General features: G+C 44.7%; 1 protein-coding gene across 1 annotated transcript in view; it reads left to right on the forward strand.

The window, feature by feature from the left end:
* Positions 1-20,474, forward strand: part of chrna8 (cholinergic receptor, nicotinic, alpha 8) — a 181,081-nt gene extending 160,607 nt beyond the window's left edge. Inside the window, exon 5 of the mRNA XM_070871266.1 lies at positions 19,959-20,474. Within this exon, the coding sequence (XP_070727367.1) occupies positions 19,959-20,474 (516 nt within the window). The remainder of the gene's footprint in view (positions 1-19,958) is intronic.
* Positions 20,475-21,662: the final 1,188 nt, after the last annotated feature.

Raw genomic sequence — 21,662 nt, forward strand, 5'->3', positions numbered from 1 at the left:
ACATCAACATCTTCAGGAGAGAAGGGGAGAAAGCTGGAGGGAAAAATATTTCCTCCAAAAAAGCACAGGTGTAGGCAAAATATGGGGGCAGCAGAACAAATTGCCACAAATGTTTCTGAAAACCATAAGTAGAGGCAAAAAAGAATTCAAGAAAAGCAGTGCAGAAATTACTCGAGCCTTTAAACTTACTTCTGTACAGAACTCTTTACCTCACCACCCTGGACACCCATTATATTAGGGACAAAATCTCTCAGCATAATGAGCACTGGGAAATTGGCAATTGAGAAATTGCGCGTTGAAATGTAATCAGCCAAACTCCTTGCTCTTAAATGCAGCAACTGGACAGAGATCCAGGATAACGGATCTTGGCTTAATTTTGCAATTAGGTTCACCCTGTTTATTGGATGAGCCGATTTGTAAAATATATCCTACTGTTTCTAACACAGTTCATGATATACCCACTACTCCAGCATGACATTCCATCCAGAACATGGGATAGCCTTAAGGCTTCTCTGAGTGAGCTGACCCAGCTAGTGCCGATTAACGGCAAATTACTTTTGGTTTTATATTCTGAAATAAACATTCCAAGAGTGATTTCATTTGTTACTGTCAGGGATTCCGATAGATCCTATCTCTCTTGAAGAAATGCCAATAACCTCATTTTATTCTAAAGACAACTGAAAATCTGTGGCAACTGATTGAATTAAACAGTATATCATATTTGTTAGTGACTAGGGCGATAAAGCTATTCATCTATTTCAAGGCATCCAGTCAAAAACTAACTTGTTTAAACAACAAGAGCAAAGGTAGGGCTCTTGGAACAAGATGTAAAGAGGAATTTACACGTATAGCGGCATTCTAGCGGGGTAAGGCAGGCATCATGCCTGCCTGATGCTATCGGTGGAAGGGCTAGTGAATTTTAACTTCAAGGACCTCATTAACATATGATTGACAGGCTGCCCGCTCAATCGCGTGGGCGATGGGCAGCTGCCTATGTGTAGGGCAGGATTTTCAATGAGCCTGCAGAGGGTGAATCTGTCTAACAAAGGTAGATTCCATTCACATCACTGAAATTGGTCTCTGCCTTTCTCTGAACCTTCTCTGAATAGCCTCCAATGCAGGTATATCCTTCCTTAAATACGGAGACCAAAACTGTACGCAGTACTCCAGGTGTGGCCTCACCAATACCCTTGTAGCAGGACTTCTCTGCTTTTATACTCTATCCCCCTTCCAATAAAGGCCAACATTCAATTTGCCTTCCTGATTACTTGCTGTACCTGCACACTAACTTTTTGTGTTTCATGCACCAGGACCCCCAGTTCCCGCTGTACTGCAGCACTTGCAATTTTTTTCCATTTAAATTATAATTTGCTTTTCTACTTTTTTCTGCCAAAGTGGATAATCTCACAATTTCCCACATTATACTCCATCTGCCAAATTTTTTGCCCACTCACTTAGCCTCTCTATATCCCTTTGCAGATTGTTTGTGTCCTTGTCACAATTTGGTTTCCCATCCATCTTTTTATCATCAGCAAAACTTGGCTACATTACACTCAGTCCATTCATCCAAGTCATGAATATAGATTGTAAATAGTTGAGACCCCAGCACCAATCCCTGTGGCACCCCACTAGTCACTGTTTGCCAACCGGAAAATGTCCCATTCATCCCGACTCTCTGTTTTCTGTTAGTTAGCCAATCCTCTATCTATGCTAATATATTACCCCTAACCCCGTGAATTTTTATCTTGTGCAGTAACTTTTTATGTGGCACCTTATCTGGAAATCCAAATACACCACAGTTACTGGTTCTCCCTTATCCACCCTGCTCGTTACATCCTCAAAAAACTCCAGCAAATTTGTCAATCATGATTTCTTCTTCATAAAACAATGCTGACTCTGCTTGATTGAATTATTCTTTTCCAAATGTCCTGCTACTGCTTAATAATGGTCTCCAGAATTTCCCAACAATAGATGTTCGGCTAACTGGTCTATAGTTTCCTGATTTTTGTCTGCCTCCTTTTTTAAAAAAGGGCATTACATTTGCGGTTTTCCAATCCGCTAGGACGGCCCCAGAATCCAGGGAAATTTGGTAGATTACAACCAATGCATCCACTATCTCTGCAGCCATTTCTTTTAAGACCCGAGCATGTAAGCCATCAGCTCCAGGGGACTTGTCCTCCTTTAGTCCCATTATTTTACCGAGTACTACTTCATTAGTGATAGTGATTGTATTAAGTTCCTCCCTACCGATAGCCCCTTGATTATCCATTATTGGGAGTTTTTTAGTGTCTTCTACTGTGAGACCAATACAAAATATTTGTTCAACATCTCTGCAATTTCCCTGTTCCTCATTATTAATTCTCCAGTCTCATCCTCTAGGGGACCACATTTACTTCAGCCACTCTTTTCCTTTTTATGTACCTGTAGAAACTCTTACCATCAGTTTTATATGTCGTGATAGTTTACTTTCATAATCTATCTTCCCTCTCTTTATCATTTTTTTAGTCGTTTTTGCTGGCTTTTAAAAGTTTCCCAATCCCACTAGTCTTGGCCGCATTGTATGCCCTTGTTTTCAATTTGATACTCTCTCTTATTTCCTTAGTGAGCCACAGATGGTTATCCCTTCTCTAACAGTCAATGGGATATATTTTTGTTGCAAGTTATGAAATATCTCCTTAAATGTCTGCCACGGACCATAACTGTCCCATACTTTAATATATTTTCTCAGTCCACTTTAGCCAACTCTGTCCTCATACCTTTGTAGTCTCCTTTATTTAAGCTAAGGATCCTGGTTTGAGAACCAACTTTCTCACCCTCCAACTGAATTAGAAATTCAGCCATGTTATGGTCACTCATTCCTAGAGGATCTTTTACTATGAGATCATATATTAAAGTTGTCTCATTACACAGTACAAAATTTAAGATAGCCTGCTCTCAGGTACTGTTCAAGGAAACTATTCTGGATACACGCTATGAACTCTTCCTCAAGACTACCCTGGCCAATTTGCTTTGTCCAATCAATATGAAGATTAAAATCGCCCATGATTATTGCTGTTCCTTTATTACAAGCCTCTATTATTCCTTGATTTATACTCCGTCCAACAGTATAGCTACTGTTAGGGACCCTATAGACGATGCCCACCAGCGACATTTTCCCCTTATTATTCCTTATCTCCACCCAAACTGATTCAACATCTTGATCCTCTGAGCCAATATCATTTCTCACTAACACACTGATCTCATCCTTTATTAACAATGCTACCGCACCTCCTTTTCCTTTCTGTCTGTCCTTCCGAATTATTAAATACCCCTGAATATTTAGTTCCTAGTTCTGGTCACCTTGCAACCATGTCTCTGTAATGACTATCAGATCGTACCTATTTGTATCTATTTGTGCCGTCAACTCATCTACTTTGATAAGAATGCTATGTGCATTCAGATAAAAAGCTTTTAAATTTGTTGTTTTCCTGCTTTGACCCCACTTTCTGATTCACCTTCATGTTTATACATTCTATCCTTTCCTGGCACGTTTAAATTACCTGGCCAGAGCTGCAAGGTATGTACAAGTCTTCATAGCTCCATTTCTCTGCAGTGTTCCTGGCATCAGCACTTACCCAGCCCTTGTTCTCAGCAATCTGAACACCTGACACCCCTGAACCACATCCTTCTCCATTAATCACAGGGCAATTGTACCAACATTTCAATCCAATACTCCACTGTTCCATGCTGCTTCCACAGCAAACTCTAACTCCATTCTGTTCTCACCTGGCAGCAATTGCAAAATTTCAAACTCTTTTGATGATCTCTTTCTAATTTTACAGTCCAGCCATCTTCTTTCCATTGACCACCGCCCCGTCCTGCTCGCACCTTCCTTATTCTCCCCCTCTGCAAAGATACTGTATGAAGAAGCCCCACACATATGCGCATGCCTTTGTTATAGCCACTCACTAAATCTCTCGCAACATAAGGGAAAGGAGGAAGACCAGAGGAGGACCAGCTAACATCCAGATCCTTAGTGAGAGATGGCAGGCAGCCCTGCATGAGTCAGAGCACTTGGTGAAGCACTTAGCATAAGTGAGCAGGAGCTTGGACTCACGGAAAGGACAGTTCACCAGGGGGAGAGCGCGACTCCAAGCTCTGCAGAGGAGGGCAGAGATGCTACATTCAGGGGCCCAGCATTCAAAAGAAAACTCCTTTCAGCACACAAGCAATTGTACAATGTATTAGGAAGCCTGCCAAACAATTGTTGTCCCATGTCTGACAGCTCGGAGGAGTCTGATAGCAGCTTGTGTTGCATTCTGTCGTAGGGTATCTGCACTCTATAGTCTACCATAGATCATATGGTCACCTACATAGACACTGCAACCAAGCCCTCTCATCAGGAGCGAGCGTCACTAGCTTTGGTGGAAGCCCAAACTTTTGCCAGACTGACTCTGTGCTTGATGATAATCCTCCCCTCTACCTCTCTCTCCTCCTTTAAGACTCTCTTTAAAACCTACCTCTTTGACCAAGGTTTTGATCACCTGCTCTAATATCTCCTCATGTGGCTCGGCATCAAATTCTGTTTGATAACTCTCCTGTGAAGCACCTTGGGACGTTTTACTACATTAAAGGCACCATATAAATACAGGTTATTGTTGTTTGTGGTTCCATGGCTCTGGCCATACCTCATTTGTGCGGGCCTGATGGGGTCATGGAGGGGGCTGTCATAAGCTATGTGTCAAGGAGGTACTCTCGGTCCCTCAGCAGCCATCCTCTGATGGGTGCAATAGTGTGGGGGGGGATGCTTGACTGGCGCACAATGAAGTAATCATGACAGCAAATGTAAACCTTGCATTATTCTGTGACGGTGATCGCTGACCAGTTGCACCTTGATGAATTGAAATCCTTTCCTGTTAACAAATGCTTCCAGCTGCTCTTCTGCTGGCTGGAGGGCCACATGTTTGCAGTCTATGGGCCCAAATTTCCCCAACCCCTTTTTTCAGTGCATTCTCCTGAGATGCGACGACTTTGTGCGCTGGAAATGGCGCCGAAAAAATGTGCCCCCATTCTGGCCACTCTGCCGAGTGTCTCGGGTCCAGGCGCGACGTATATAGTGGAGTGGGAGGCGGAGCTACAGCCCTGTGCCGAAAATAGTGCCGGCAGCTGTCCGCATGTGCAGTGGAGTTTGCGTGCATGCTCCTCGCCCTCCCAGTGCGATTCCTGAGGATTATAAAACAGTACTCCTGGTGTGCTTTCATGGTACTGGGCAAGTATTTTTGGAGATTTTTTCCTTCCAACTGTTTTTCTTTATCAGTGTCTCTTTCCACTTTTGGATTTGTTTTTTTTCTTCAGCAGACAGTTTCTTTCATTGAAGCTTCTTTGTTTCATAGTTTGTTTTGATTTGGCCTTCGCCTTCCAAGTATCCAAGTATTTAATGCTCATGGAATTCCCCAAAGTTTTTAAAGTGGAGCAACCTTCAATTCTTAAAATCTACATTTAATGGTGATCCACGTGAACCACACTCGATAAAAATCGTGCATCCAGCTTAAGTTACAAGTCTATGTTCCACTGCCCTCTCATGCAAGCTGTAAGTAGGACCCAATGCTCGCCCCCCTATGCCTGGACGAAGGGACTCCTGCACAGGCCGGGCCCGCTGTGGAGGAGCGCTTCACCGATGCCGCATTCAGCCTCTCCCTCCCTCGCCTGTTCACCGATGCCGCATTCAGCCTCTCCCTCCCTCGCCTGTTCACCGATGCCGCATTCAGCCTCTCCCTCCCTCGCCTGTTCACCGATGCCGCATTCAGCCTCTCCCTCCCTCGCCTGTTCACCGATGCCGCATTCAGCCTCTCCCTCCCTCGCCTGTTCACCGATGCCGCATTCAGCCTCTCCCTCCCTCGCCTGTTCACCGATGCCGCATTCAGCCTCTCCCTCCCTCGCCTGTTCACCGATGCCGCATTCAGCCTCTCCCTCCCTCGCCTGTTCACCGATGCCGCATTCAGCCTCTCCCTCCCTCGCCTGTTCACCGATGCCGCATTCAGCCTCTCCCTCCCTCGCCTGTTCACCGATGCCGCATTCAGCCTCTCCCTCCCTCGCCTGTTCACCGATGCCGCATTCAGCCTCTCCCTCCCTCGCCTGTTCACCGATGCCGCATTCAGCCTCTCCCTCCCTCGCCTGTTCACCGATGCCGCATTCAGCCTCTCCCTCCCTCGCCTGTTCACCGATGCCGCATTCAGCCTCTCCCTCCCTCGCCTGTTCACCGATGCCGCATTCAGCCTCTCCCTCCCTCGCCTGTTCACCGATGCCGCATTCAGCCTCTCCCTCCCTCGCCTGTTCACCGATGCCGCATTTAGCCTCTCCTTCCCTCGCTTCCCAGTGTGCGTCTTACCGCCCCTATCCCAGGCCAAATGGCCTCCTGCACAGGCTGGCCACTGCCAAGTTTAGCTGAAGGTTTTACTTCAGTTCTTTATTTTTTATTGAATGCTTATTACTTTTCGTGCTGTGTTTAGTGCTTTGTAAGTCTTGGTGCAGGTCCTCTCAGCTTCCTTGTATTTTTTATTTGTTATTGAATGTTTATTTTTGTGCTTTGTTTCGTGCTTGGTGCTTTAAATGTACTTACCTGCACCGATTTCTTAACTCTCCGCAAGGATTTTCTTTGCGGGCCACAAGTGGCCACATACGCCGGCCTGTTAGTTTGGAGCAACTATTAGCTGTCCAAACTAGTTTAAACAGGTGTAGGTGGCTGATAACGCCCCCCCTTTGAAAAAAAAAACTTTAAAAAATCCAACCACCTCACTTACACTGGCACAAATTAAATGTGCAGAATTGCGATTTTTAAGATACTCCAAAAAAATCAAGTTGCTCCAAAGAAAACGGAGCAACTCTTGGCCAAATTTAGGCCCTATGACCTCACCCTGCACACGAGGGAAGCCAGCCACTGCAGCGGATCCTAGAACCCGTTCATTTGCTTGGTGGCATCCATTGGGAAGGCTTTGCCATTGTTGGCCCTGACAAAGAGGGCATTGGTGAGCTGCTGAATTCATTTAGGAACAACAGGTGCAGAGGTAGTGCATTTCCAAGTTGGAATTGTTCCTAGCGTCACAGTTGACATCCTCATTGTTCACTAATTTAGGGGACAAATACATTTTGGCATGGATTTGTTTTTCTGATTACGCCTCTCTGGATATTTTCCTACATTAAAGGCGCTATATGAATTCAAATTGATGTTATTGGATAAAAAATCTGCGCACTCGTATCAAACTTTAATTTTATTCCACACTGTTTTGTTGTGTGAATAGGATGAATAAACTGGGTTTGTTGATGGTGCAAAGTGATTTTACAAAGTCATGGGTGAGAGCATCAAAAACATTTGCATTTTAAATAAAAGCAGGCTAAATGACAGCGGCATGACTTGCTGAGACCCAGACAGCTTACAGGAGGGATTCCATTTCCTTGTTACATGTTTCAGTTGAGAGATAAATTAGCAATTAGTCACATTTTGTACCTGGGTTTGCTTGGCTTTCGAAAAAGCAAAGAGGAAATGTAATATGGGATTGCTGATTCAGGAAGCTGTATTCAACCATAAATACCTATTGATTGCTGATTCCTTACCTTGTAAATATACATAGAGTGAAATGAAATGTTTAATTGCAGTATGTAAATCAAACACTGGTTGGTTTACACATATAAATGTGTATTAACCAATTGCCCTAAGCATTCAAAGGATACGGAGTAGTAGATTAGCCTTCTGGTATGTCCAAAATAGACTCTATTGCCTGCCAACATGCATTAATTTTAATAGTACAGCCCTTATACATTGTAGCTCAGAAGATACTGTTGATTATATAGCAAATGGCAGATGAAGTGCAGTTATTGTGCCCACTGACCTACATTGACTCCTGGTTAAGCAACGCCTCGATTTTAAAATTCTCATCCTTGTTTTCAAAACCCTCCAATGCCTCGCCCCTTCCTATCTCTGTAACCTCTTCCAGCGATACAACCCTCCCGTGTTATTTGCGCTCCTTCAATTCTGGCCTCTTTAGCATCCACAATTTTAATCACTCCACCATTGGCGGCTGTGCCTTCAGCTGTCTGGGTCCTAAGCTCTGGAATTCCCACCCTAAACCTCTCCGTCTCTCTACCTCTCTTTCCTACTTTAATGCGCTCCTTAAAATCTATTTGCTCTAATATCTCCTTATGTGGCTCGGTGTCAAATTTTGTCTGATAACGCTCCTGTGCAGCACCTTGGGATGTTTTACTATGTTAAAGGTGCTATATAAATACAAGTTGTTGTTGTTGTAATAGTAGTAGTAGTAGTAGTAGTAGATGATGAGCCGAATGGCTTTCATCATCTGTAAGTGTCTTGGGAGCATCTTATCTTAGTGGACAAATGTTTAGTGAGTTTATATGACATTCCACTTTCCACAATTTTAACATAGGCATTAATTTGTTTATTTTAAATGGCTTAATGCCTCCATACAGCAGTGAGCAGCTCCACTCCAGCAAAAAAAAGTTGTGCTAAGCCATTTCTCCAGCTCCTCACGCTTGTGGTTGTGAAACCCCACTGAGATAGGAACACTTGCCAAGACAGCACTGTGAGGTGAACGCCTTTAATAATTGCACCATCTGCCTGCTCACACGAGCTGCGTCACAGCACAATCCGAGTGTCCCATCATCAAAGCAAAGCAAAAAGTCCCTCGTCCATGGAGTCAGATCAGTCCTATGGTGTTTGATTATGTGTATGGGTTCGGATTTTGAATATCAAGACTCTCTCATCAATTGGGCATGAAACTTTGTGAATTATGCTTTCTCAGCAGTTTTAAATTTCCAGAGACACAACTGTAGTTAGTCCTTGTACTTACAATCCGAGCACAGTTCCATCATTTCCAGTTTGATGAATGTAACAGTCCATGTATTACTGAATCCCTTAGTGGTGACCTGCAGTTATTTCCTTAATTGGCAATTTATAATTTGTCCGTTAAGATATTTCATTACTAATTGCTCTGTCATGGGTTAAATGAACTGTATGGAAAAGCAACATAATTTACTATATTTTTGCCATTTCAATGCATGAATAATGTATTGGAATATAACTCATTAGACCTGTTTTATAAATCTGAACATTTTTTTCCCCATTTCCTTTATTCCTTATCACAGCATGAATGTGGATAGGGAAGTTAATGGAATACTTGCAAGCCCATCGAATACAGTAGTATTTTACTGGGTAAATATTGCAATTGCAGAAGTTGCCATAGGGGAAATAGCAAGAAAAAAATGACATACAACTCCATATAAATACCTTGGAGAGTCCTATAATTTAATTAAGACTCCACATTTATAATGCAGTTTGACCTATTTTTGATTAAAACAAATTAATGTGTTCCAAAATATTTGCCTGTTAAGTATTGAATTGTTCAGTGGGCTGTGGAGTCTCCTGGGACTGCAATACTTCAGGATAAAATTTCTCAAATCTCTGCTAATTCAGCCACTTTATTTCCTATTGTTAAATTATAAATTATTTTTCATAAACTTATTGAGAAACCAAGCTCATGGGATCACAGTGATTGCATCAGAATGATTAATTCTTCTGAGTGTCAGTATAAGTTGATCGATGTTTGTAGTGAAAACTGATAGTCACTTTGACTGCTGTTGTCAAAATATCAGCTCCAAAGGTGAATGAAGCCATGTGGTATATTAAGATACTCTGGAAGTGTTTCAGTACTATAATCTCATCTCAAATCACAGATAAAACCTACTGTATTCACTGGAGTTTAGAAGAATGAGAGGGCATCTCATAGAAACATATAAAATACTGACAGGACTGGACAGGTTAGATGCAGGAAGAATGTTCCCGATGTTGGGTAAGTCCAGAACCAGGGGACACAGTCTAAGGATAAGGAGTAAGCCATTTAGGACTGAGATGAGGAGAAACTTCTTCACTCAGAGAGTTGTTAACCTGTGGAATTCTCTACCGCAGAGAGTTGTTGATGCCAGTTTGTTGGATATATTCAAGAGGGAGTTAGATATGGCCCTTACGGCTAAAGGGATCAAGGGGTATGGAGAGAAAGCAGAAAAGGGGTACTGAGGGAATGATCAGCCATGATCTTATTGAATGGTGGTGCAGGCTCGAAGGGCCGAATGGCCAACTCCTGCACCTATTTTCTATGTTTCTATGTTGCTACTGAAGCTTTATCTGTACCCATTGACCTATATTGGCTCCTGGTTAAACAACACCTCGATTTCAAAATGCTCATCCTTGTTTACAAATCACTCCATGGCCTTGCCCCTCCCTATCTCTGTAATCTTTTTCAGCCTCACAACCCTGCGCTCCTCAAATTCTGCTCTCTTGAACATCCCTCATTATGACTGCTTAACCATCGGTGGCCGTGCTTTCAGCTATTTGGGCCCCAAGCTCTGGAATTCCCTGTCTAAACCTCTCCCCCTCTCTTTCCTCCTTTAAGACGCTCCTTAAAACCTAGCTCTTTAACCAAGCTTTTGGTCATCTGCCGTAATTTCTTCTTTTTTGGCTCGGTGTCAAATTTATGTGTTTTGTCTTGTAACACTGCTGTGAAATGCCTTAGGACATTTTACTACATTAAAGGTGCTATATAAATAAAAGTTATTATTATTATTGAGCCCTCCCAAACATCCATTGTTCATTATGTCTAATCTAGGTTTTGCAATTCTCATGTAGCAAAGGCTGCACTGGAAGCACAGAGCACATTTGAGGAGGATCTAGTACGTGCAATTATAGATGGCACAAGCTGTGCTGTCTGGAGGGTCAGCTTAAGGGCTTGTTCAGCTGCCGAGCTCAGGGATTTGGAACTCACGGGACTTGCCTACAAGCATAGTTTAGTAGCAACTCATTTTCAGTTGTTTATGGAGTCCTCTGAGAGTGTGCAAAGCAGCCTGTATAGTTTATGGTGAAGTTCACAATCCCCATTTGTACAGAGCTGCATGACTGCCTGACTGACCTGCAGTCCACCATGGAGACTATGACAACTCCTGAGACCCCCTTAGCAGAGGTCCTAAGCTCAGGCTCAGTTTCCATCACAAATATTTGGACTGGAAGTTTTGAGATGTTGAGCTTCAATCTATAGCAATCTGCCTTATCTGGATTCACCATTTTGGGGAACCGAATAATAGAGGACTTCAACAACCTCTGATCCTACTCAGACCTCTGGCCATGTGCCCAGCAGCTGGCTGATGACAAGTCGGCATGTGATGCTGTTGTCTCTCGGGGCAATCCATATCAGCCAGCCACCTTGCTCAAATGAATCCATATATGCCGGATAGCATAGAAGCCCAGGCAGCTCTTGCATCAATACTTGTGATGCCTATAGTTGGATTGCCTCAGCATAAGGAGATACTGGAGCACCTCCATCGCTAGAGGCAAACATTATCCACCATAACACTGGGGAAGTACTTAGAAGGATTATACATTTAAGAAGTGAAGGACTCGCACTATATATTATCATAAAGAGGAAAATATGTTATATACACCTCTACTCACATACTGTGAGGGCAAACGAAGTTTAGCATATCTAAAGGTCTAATATGTTGTGAAATATTTGGGATAAGATAGTTGGGAGACATGCTGGTGACTTCTTGGGTGTTTATGTAAGGCCAGGGTGCCGATAGTTTATTTGTTCAGGGTATGTCATCATCATCATAGGTAGTCCTTTGAAATCAAGGGACTTGCTTCCACTCTAAAAGTGAGTTCTCAGGTGACTGTACAGTCCAGTACGGGAATTACAGTCTCTGTCACAGGTGGGGCAGACAGTGGTTGAAGGAAATGGTGGGTAGGGAGCCTGGTTTGCTGCACGCTCCTTCCGCTGTGTGCACTTGGTTTCTGCATGCTCTCAGCAACAAGACTCGAGGTTCTCAACGCCCTCCCGGATGCTCTTCCTCCACTTTGGGCGGTCTTGGACCAGGGATTCCCAGGTGCCAGTGGGGATGTTGCACTTTATCAAGGAGGCTTTGAGGGTGTCCTTGAAGCGTTTCCTCTGCGCACCTGGGGTTTGTTTGCCATGTACAAGTCAGGGTATGTGGCAAATGTACCAATGACTATTGTGCATGGGTTGTTTGAGTCATTTAATTAAAGGTGTCTTTTATTAGAATCTGCTGAGATTCATGCTGAATGGTATGATATGTTTTCTGTCTTCCAATCACAGTGTTGTGTGTCTGGTTGCTGGTGTCAGTCTACTCCTGTCTATTCCGTGTGTACGGTGAGATAGTATACAGTGCAGAAGGGAACAATAACTTTGGCTAATAAAAACAGAAAATGCTAGAAATCTCAGCAGGTCAGGCAGCATCTGTGGAGAGAAACAGAGTTAACATTTCAGGTCTGTGACCCTTCATCAGAACTGGAAAAGTTTGAGATGTAACAGATTCTTAAGGAAGTGCTGGGGCAGTGAAAGGGGGAGGGGAGGAAAGAACAAAAGGGAAGGTCTGTGATAGGATGGAGAGATTTAAGAGATGAAAGGGATGATGGTGGGCAAAATGAGATGGTAATGGCACAAGTTAGGAAACAAAAGATGAGTCTAGCTCGGATGGCGGAATGATCACCAGCTGCCATGGGAAAGAAATAAAAGGGAGGAAAGGGAAAAAAATAGGGGCAGATGTAATGGTCTGAAATAGTTGAACTCGATGTTGAGTCCAGAAGGGTGTAAAGTGTGTAAACAAAAGATGAGGTGCTGTTCCTCGAGCTTGCATTGAGCTGAATTGGAACAATGTAGGAGGCCGAGGACCAAGAGGTCAGAGTGGGAGTGGAACGGGGGATTAAAGTGACAGGCGACTGGAAGCTCGGGATCACGCTTACAGACTGAACGAAGGTGTTCTGAAAAGCAGTCACCCAATCTGCATTTGCTCTCCCCAATGTAGAGACTGCATCGTGAGCAGCGAATACAGTATACTAATTTGAAAGAAGTACAAGTAAATCGCTGTTTCACCTGGAAGGAGTGTTTGGAGCCCTCAGTAGGAGGGAGGAGGTAAAAGGGCAGGTGTTGTGGGAAGGGGAGAGGGTGTTGGGAGTGATTGTGAAGTGGACCAGGGTGTCTGGAGGGAGCAGTCCCTTTGGAATGCTGAGAGAGGAGGGGAAGATGTGATTGGTGGTGGGTTCACGCTGGAGGTGGCGGAAATGGCGGAGGATGACAGACCCGAAACGTTACCTCTGTTTCTCTCCTCAGATGCTGCCTGAATTGCTGAGATTTCCAGCATTTTCTGTTTTTATTTCATTTTATTTCAGATTCTAGTATCTGCAGTATTTTGCTTTTGTAACAACTTTGGCCATCTTGACTTGGCTGGACTGCATTGCAGCAGCCACGATTAGTTTAGCTATTGAACCTTTGTTTAAGGGTGCCAATGCATTGTGATACCAAAATCCTGATAGCAGCAAGTTACATTGGGTTACATGGAGTCTACAGAACAGAAACAGGCCATTCGGCCCAACTAGTCCATGCCAGTGTTTATGCTCCACACGAGCCTCCTGCCACCGCTCTTTATCACACCCCATCAGCATAGCCTTCTATTCCATTCTCCCTCATTTGCTTATCTCCCGTTAAATGCCATGTATGCTACTTGCCTCAACTACTCCGGTGGTATCAAATCAAACCTTTTCATTAACTTAAAGACCTTTATTAGGTCACCCCTCAGCCTTCTCTTTTCTACAGCCTGTTCAATCGTTCCTGATAGTTGTATTCTCTCAGTTCTTGTATCAGTCATATGATTTTTATATCCTTTTTATAATATGGAGACCAGAACTGTGCGTAGTACAGTAAATGTGCTTTAACCAAAAATTGATACAAGTTTAACATAACTTCTCTGCTTTTAATTTCTCTCCCTTTAGAAATGAACCCCAGTGCTTGGTTTGTTTTATTTAATGGCCTCATGAACGTGCATCGCTACTTTTAGTGATTTGTGAATGTATAGGGAGAAACTGGAAAAATTCACCTCTTCGAAATGTTTTTTGGTTTGAGGCAGAAGTGCCCTTGCAGCTGGCCCGTTGCAACATCCCTCCCCTTCAGTTAAAGGGGAAGGCCGCTGCAAACTCTGCAGGCACTTTAGTGGCAAACACTGGACCACCAGGGAGCATTTCAGCCGGGCCAGTGGCCTGGCATCGAAAAGGGGTGCCAGGATGCCTGTTGGAGGCCTGGCCGAACCTGCGGTCATAATTGTTCGCCCGACCTGGCAGTCGGCCAATAAAATAAATAACATGGTATTGCTGGCAGCGCCACCTCCCCTTTAAGGGTGGCTGTGCCGCCCAGCCACAGAGTGTACCGACAGCAAAAGCCGGTTCCGCGGGGCAATTCTGGGAAAGGGGCAATTTCGGGAAGGGGTTGCCACCGGTCGGTAAGGGGTCAGCGCATGCTCATCATGGCGGGAGAAAAATGGGCAGAGCGGTCCCCTGCACTGCTTCAAACCTGAGGAAAGGCAATTTTTTAAATGGCAGCCCCTCCGTGAAGACTCGACAGCCATTCTGCAGTGACCCATGGCTACCGCTGTCAGGCAGCCACAGGCCTTATAGAAAGGGGCAATTTTAGCCCCTGTACTTCTCGTTCCCTATGCTCCTCTACCCCATGTAGACTGCACTTTTCCAAGCCGTATGTGGCCTCTTCGCACATGCCTCAGTATAGCTATGTCCATGTCTTGTTCTTGGGTGATTCCAAAGCAGTCATGTGTAAGCAGTAATGGCTGCAAGTGTATGGTCTTGGCCCCCCAGCAGCCACCCACCCAGCCTTGTTAGTGCTTGACATTATGTTGGAACCATGGATTGAAATATAATGGGGCTGAATTTGCCCCTCTCCTTAAGGCCTCTTAACACCGGAAAGTGTCGCCACGCTGCGGAGTGCAATGGCCGCCGACTTTTCGTGTTATCTCGGCAGCAACCCGCTCCTCCCTGCCGAGCCGTGCTAAATGTGTCATCGCAGTGAGCACCGCCGATCTACCCCCACAACGGCAAAAATCTTCGGCCCGCCCGGTGGTGCCTAAACAAGCTTTTTCCCAGTGGTCCAGTGAGGCTGAGGCCTTCTGCAATGGTGGCACGGCTCCCCTTAAAGGGGAGGACCTACTGCCACTGCCGCCATGTTTTTTTGTCGGTCGACTGCCATGTCAGTCTGACAATTATGCCCCCGGGTTTAGCCGGGCCACTAATAGGCAACCTGGCACCCCTCTTGGGTAACAGGCCGCTGGCCCGGCCGAAACCCTCCCTGGTGGCCCAGCGGACCGAAGTCAAAACATCGTGGAGGCTCTCCTCTTTAAGTGAAGGGGAGAGCCGTGGTGACGTGACATCGTGATAACGCATCGCGGCGGTCACCAAATTCCCCCCAAACTTCTGCCCCTCTGGTGTACTCAACGCCCCACATCCACCCCAATTATAAGCGACTTCCGGATCCAACTGAAAAAAAACCAAAGAGTGGAATTTCGCTCAAGAGGCCACTCATCCACCACGGTGGTGAAGACACTCAGAGAGTTGCGTGTGCCTCGTTTCAGACGGGGGGACAATTTTGGTCCCAATGAATGAATCATGACAACCGCAAAGGTATCATGCATTGACGTGCATGATTCAGTATCTACGGTCATCGATCAGTTATACATTCATCAAGTGGAACCTTTTTTTGTTCATGAGGTAGACGGTATTAAGTGTAGGAGCTTAGATGACTGCACATGCCACCAGTAATGCACTACACTTTGGGAAATCCACCCCATTACCAAAACCATCTACTTCCACCTTTGTAACATCGCCCAACCTCTGCCTCAGCTCATCTGCTAATCTGCTGCTGAAACTCTCATCCATGCCTTTGTACATCTAGACTTGACTATTCTAATGCTCTCCTGACCAGCCTCCCATCTTACACCTTCCGTAAACTTAAGTTAATCCAAAACACGCTGCTGCCCTTATCCTAACTCGCAGCAAGTTCCACTCACCCATCACCCTGTGCTCGCTGATCTACACTGGCTCCCAGTCCAACAATAATTTTCAAATTCTCATCCTTGTTTTCAAATTCTTCCATGGCCTCATCCTTTCCTATCTCTGTAATCTCCTCCAGCCCCACAACCCTCCGAGATATCTGTGCTCCTCCAATTCTGGCCCCTTGAGCATCCCCGATTTTAATTTTTCCATCATTAGTAGCCGTGCCTTCAGCTGCCAAGGCCCTAAGCTCTGGAATTCCCTTCCTAAATTTCTCTGCTCCCTATAAGACGTTCCTTAAAAACGACCTCTTTGACCAAGCTTTGGTCTTCTGCTCTAATATCTCCTTATGTGGCTCAGTGTCAAATTTTGTTTGATAACGCTCATATGAAGCACCTTGGGATGCTTTACCTCGATACAGGTGCCATATAAATGCAAGTGTTGTTGTTGTTGTTGAATGCAGCTGGATGTAATATCTGCAGAGCTCACTTGCGTTGCTGTGCATTTTTCATAGGGAAACAGGCAGATTTAACAAATGAAATGCAGCTTTAAGAAGCCCTCAAGACTTTGCTTTCTCCCCAAACAGCAATAAAGTGCGAAAACTATCAATAAAAAATCTTCAGGGAGAATTCTGGACATAGCAGACCACTTTTGGGAGCCAACATGAGGGGAAGGTCCTCCAGGAAAACACTATGGGCTGGATTTTCAGCCCCTGGTAGTTCCCCGGAGGGGCAGCAATGGCGGCAGTCAGCACTTCTAGGCGGCTGGCCAGCTTCCAACACCCCGTTGGGACTTTCGGTTTGGATGGGCACGGAGCATTATCGCCCGGGAGGGGCGAGCCAGTGTGCAACACCTCTGGTTGTGACACCAGCTCGATTTTTGGCTGCCGCCCGATCCATAGCGCTTCGTAAAGTGCCCTGCTGGGACCGCCTGTGAAAGTGGGTGATCCAAGCTGTAGTGGTCGCAATGAGATAAGTAATGTCAATCTCAGGTAAGTGTGATTGCATTTATTATTTTTTATTGCGATTTATGTTGTGGTTGCATGAGTTATTTATTGGTAATGTTTTTGGTGCTTTTTTTCCCAGGTTTTAAAAAATTCCCCCAGGCCTCTCAGAGCAATCTGAGGCCGGCTTTTTAGCTCGGGATTTTCGCTTGCTCAGCTGGCCTAGCACCCTAAGAGAGCACCTCCCAGAGCGCTCCGCCCCACACTAAGGGCCCAGCTGACGAATTTTGCTGACTGAGGCGCAAATTGTTCTCGGGCGCAAACTTTACCGCCCCGCCGCCATTACCGCCCCGAAATGAGCAGAACCGAAAATCCTGCCTGGTTTTGTATGGGCTCTGAGTATCAGGTTTTTAAAATGCATTATAGAGTTTTGATTTTCTCTTTCTCGACACCATTATGAGTGCAACGCATGATTTGTGTACAGGTTCTGAGTGATGCAGATGCTTCAGGGATGCATGGTAGCATGTCATATACTGAGCAGGTGTCAGAGTTCAGTTCCCTATAAAGTGGGGAGCAAGCGTCTGATGAAATTAGTGGTGTTTGTTGCACTGCTGAACATGATATGAGGCCCGTAGTCTTCTCAGGCTGTCTGCCGCTAGACTCTTTTCCTGTACTTGCTATTGAACTGGACTGGCTAGGTTTGCTAAGGTAACGTAGCAACTTGATGATAATACAAGATGAGGACGAGTCCTGTTAATTTCATCAACTTTGAGCCCTGCAGTTTGATTAAGACACTCTAAACACTAGACAATCTATTTCTGGCTTACTCAGGCATAGAAACAGCAACATTGTTTGTTAATACATCTGCTGAGTTTCTCGTGTGCTTTTTAAGGGTTTCATAGGGTAAATATTTCATACAGAAATGAAATAGCCTATGATATTTGCAACATGTGGAATGGCCACACGATATGAATTCAGCAGACAGAGGTTATTCTGTTTACTGCTGCACACCTGTGTCTCAATGGAAAATGAAGTCTCTGGTTTTAAAAGAACTACTGCAATCTTACTAGTTCTAGTTCCATGAATAGATTCTAAAGAAGAATTAATCCAGACATTAGGAAAAGAGCTCAGAGAATGGGATATGAGGACAGGTTTTAAACAGCATCTTAAAGGAGGAATCAGAGGTTTATGGAGGGAATTCCAGAGCTCAAAGTCCAGGCAGCTGTGGAGCGATGAAAATCGAGGATGCACAAGAGACCAGAATTGGAGATATCTTGGGAGGGGGGGGGGGGTGTTGTGGGGCTGGAGGAGGTTACAGAGATAGGGAGGGGTGAGGCCATGAAAGGATTTAAACATGAGGATGAGAATTTTAAATTCGAGACATTGCCAGACCTGGCTCCAATGTAGGTCAGCGAGCACAAAATATTATATAGGAGATTCTACAAAGTAAAATGTAGAATAATATTCATGTAATATTATAGTTGTATAGTAAAGTTCTTCATCTAACAAGCTGTATCTGTAAACTAAATAGACTTAAAATGACCAAATCTGGAAGGCATTAGGCAATTTCCCATCTCAAGGTTGCAGACAATATTGTTAACTGCCACTCTATTTAAGTCCTGAAGCTACGTGACTCAACATCCTGTCAATTAAACCATTGTGCTGAAGAAAAGTTACAAAATGAATAACCTCAAATAGTAACATCGGTGGACCAATAAAGGCCTTTAATCTAATTGTAGGAATGTTACCTCCCTATCACCTGACTGCACTCCCTTTCACAACAATGGCCTCATGGCATTGACTTCAATGGAAACAAAACATTGGGAGAGATGTAAAACGGGATATGATTTGCTGTCACCCGTTTTACATTATCGCACAGACTCAAAATCTACCCCGTTGCGTCTAAGAAAGAGTAAAGAGACAAAAAAAAACTTTTAAAAATGGAGGGGCAGAAATTCAGTAGTGTCCTGTTTTGGTGTGGTAACCAAGGCGAGGCGGAAGTTCCTGGGTCAGGCGCGGAAGTCCCGCCCAGGCAGCAAAATTAGGGTTATCGTCCCCAAGTGGCAATGGAGCGCAATGTCGCGCACTCCACTTCCTCTAGGGGGCAGGACTGGGGCGCTAATCGCAGGAATTTACCAGTGCTATACGGAACGTTGCGTAACGCTGGCGGGAGCATAGGGAAGGACATGCTGTGAGCTCTGCAATGGGGCGAGGGGCCCCCACTTCTCCATTGGGGAACGGGTGCCGTGAAAGCAGCCCGGCAGAGAAGCGGAGTGCCGGGCTGCAGCATTGCGGCACAGACCCCACAAATATCACACGAAACGGCCGCAACCGGAAAACCGTAAGTCGACCATGGAAAAAAAATGGCGTGATGCACCTCCCCTTTAATTGTCGCCCCCGAGTGGAGAGCTGCCCGGTTTGCAACCCGCGAGACAGGCACAGGCATCGTTCACGGTGGACCCACGGGGCACTATTGAAGTTACGCTCTGGGGTGAAAATGGGTTGCTGCTCACAGTGATGACATCATCCTCGCCAGTGCAGCGGCCTGCGGCAGGAGCGGGACGTTGCCGATTTGTGCCATCACTAACTCCCACGGAATTTTGCGGGAGGTGGTAGCGGCCCCGTCCCCCAGGCAAGAAATTGCTGGTACCTGGGCGCTAACGGGAGGTGCAAACAATATGAATTTCTCCCCCAGAGTGCCTCCTGAAAAAAAGAATTATTTTCCTCTGTATCGCTTGGTTAAATTCAGTTGATATTATGTAAATTAGCAGTGTAATCAACCTATGATGCCAATTAGTGCAATAAACTGAGGCCCCATCTGTCCTTTCATGATCCCAAGAGCAGGGGAATTCGCTTGTGTGTCCTGGCCAATACTTTTCAATCTGCCAACATCAATAAAACAGATTGTTTGAACATTATCACATTGATGTTTGTGGGAGCTTGCTGTGCATAAGTTGGCTGGTGCGTTTCCTACACTACAACAGTATTTCACTGTTTCCTACATTACAACAGTACTTCAAAAGTACTTCACTGACTGTAAAGTGCTTTGGGATGTCCGGTGGTCATGAAAGGTGCTATATAAATGCAAGTTCTTCCTTTTTAAACATTTTTCTCATGACGATTTGGCAGGTACGAGTGGTATTATTGAACTGGTGCGCTTGGTTTCTCCGAATGAAGAAGCCCGGAGAAGGAAAGACCGGTATGCCCTACAGATACAATCAGCAACAGAGCATCAGCAGCATGGAGATGAGCAGCCTACCTGGGCAGCGATCCAGCAATGGCAACATGATCTACTTCGGCTATCACACCATGGAGAACCCCTGCTGCCCTCCCAGCAGTGATTCGGGCGTGATGTGCGGCCGGATCACTTGCACGCCTTCAGAGGACAATGGCGTCGCCCAGAGCGGGCCTCTGTTGGGAAGCTCCCCCGAGATGATAAAGATTCTGGAGGAGCTTCAGTTCATTGCCAGGCGCTTCAGGGACCAGGATGAGGGCGAAGCCATCTGCAGCGAATGGAAGTTTGCCGCCGCAGTGGTCGACAGACTGTGCCTGGTGGCGTTTACAGTGTTTTCTATAGTTTGTACATTTGCCATTTTAATGTCAGCCCCTAATTTCATAGAAGCCGTTTCAAAAGATTTTGCTTGAGGCTTGATTGGGATCAGTAAGATGTATTTCTCAGCAAATCTTCAGAGGTCAGCTAACACCAAACTTTGAAAAATGCTAAGCTGGATGCACCATTACTGAACAAAGGATGTTAAGGGAAGCCATTCCACAGAGAGTCCAACACACATTACCTCCATTCCTGTCATGGTATTTTTTTAATGTCATGGTCATTCATTTGATATTTCCATTCTAAGCAGGCACATTTGTTGTGAAAACAATGGCTTGCCTCGTGTCACATTTTAATGATTTTCAAACCTACTTGTGTTTCCAAGAAAGATTTTGGTGACATGACCTGATAATGTAATCACTTGCTAATTTGCAGCTCCCAGGACAAGTCTACTCCCCACCAGTAATTAAAATGACAACAAGAAATGCTTCCTTTACCAAAAAACAGAGGGCATGTCTTTTTTTCTCTATAATCATTAAAATAATCAAATAAATAAAGTCGCATGTTAGTGCAATTTCATCAGTGCATGGTTAATTACGGAGAAAAAGAAACATGCCCCTCTCTTTTGTTAAAGAAGGAACTTCTGGACTGCAACATTTAAGAATAGAAAAAGAGAAAGAAAAAATACACCATGATATTGGGATATGGCTCAATCCCAGATTGAAAATACACGTCAGAGTAGTTACATTCCCAATATAGTCACTTTCTCCCAAGATTCCTTTGACAATGTTTGATTATTCGAGGAGGGAACATAGTCTTCCTGATGCAATGTGTAATATTGTCTTTAAATGTATTCATATTTAAGAATCTGTTCGACTGGAGCCAGTGACTGATGGTAGCTCTTCCACAAGAAGGACCTGCAATTTGTACACGCTGCAGATACGATGGAGCTATCAGGAAGGTTAGAGTGACTGAGCATCGCTGGTGAAATGTAGTACTTTTGAAATGGGCGATCTAAAGCAATCGTACAGGGAGAGAGCCAGTCTATTAAACCCAGAGAATGAATTACAATACTTGGAATGTCATGGGAGACCTAATAAAGTAATGATTGAATGTGAAGTACAACTCATACATAGATCCAATATATGTAGGTATGTGTATTCTAGGGTGAGACATTAAACCAAAGCCCCACCTGCAGGTTGACATAGAAGATCACATCTCACAATTTGAAGAGGAGCAGGGGAGTTATCCCAGTGTCAATATTTATCCCTTAACCAACATCA

Source organism: Pristiophorus japonicus, chromosome 1 (genome assembly GCF_044704955.1).
Source record: "Pristiophorus japonicus isolate sPriJap1 chromosome 1, sPriJap1.hap1, whole genome shotgun sequence".
Taxonomy (NCBI): domain Eukaryota; kingdom Metazoa; phylum Chordata; class Chondrichthyes; family Pristiophoridae; genus Pristiophorus; species Pristiophorus japonicus.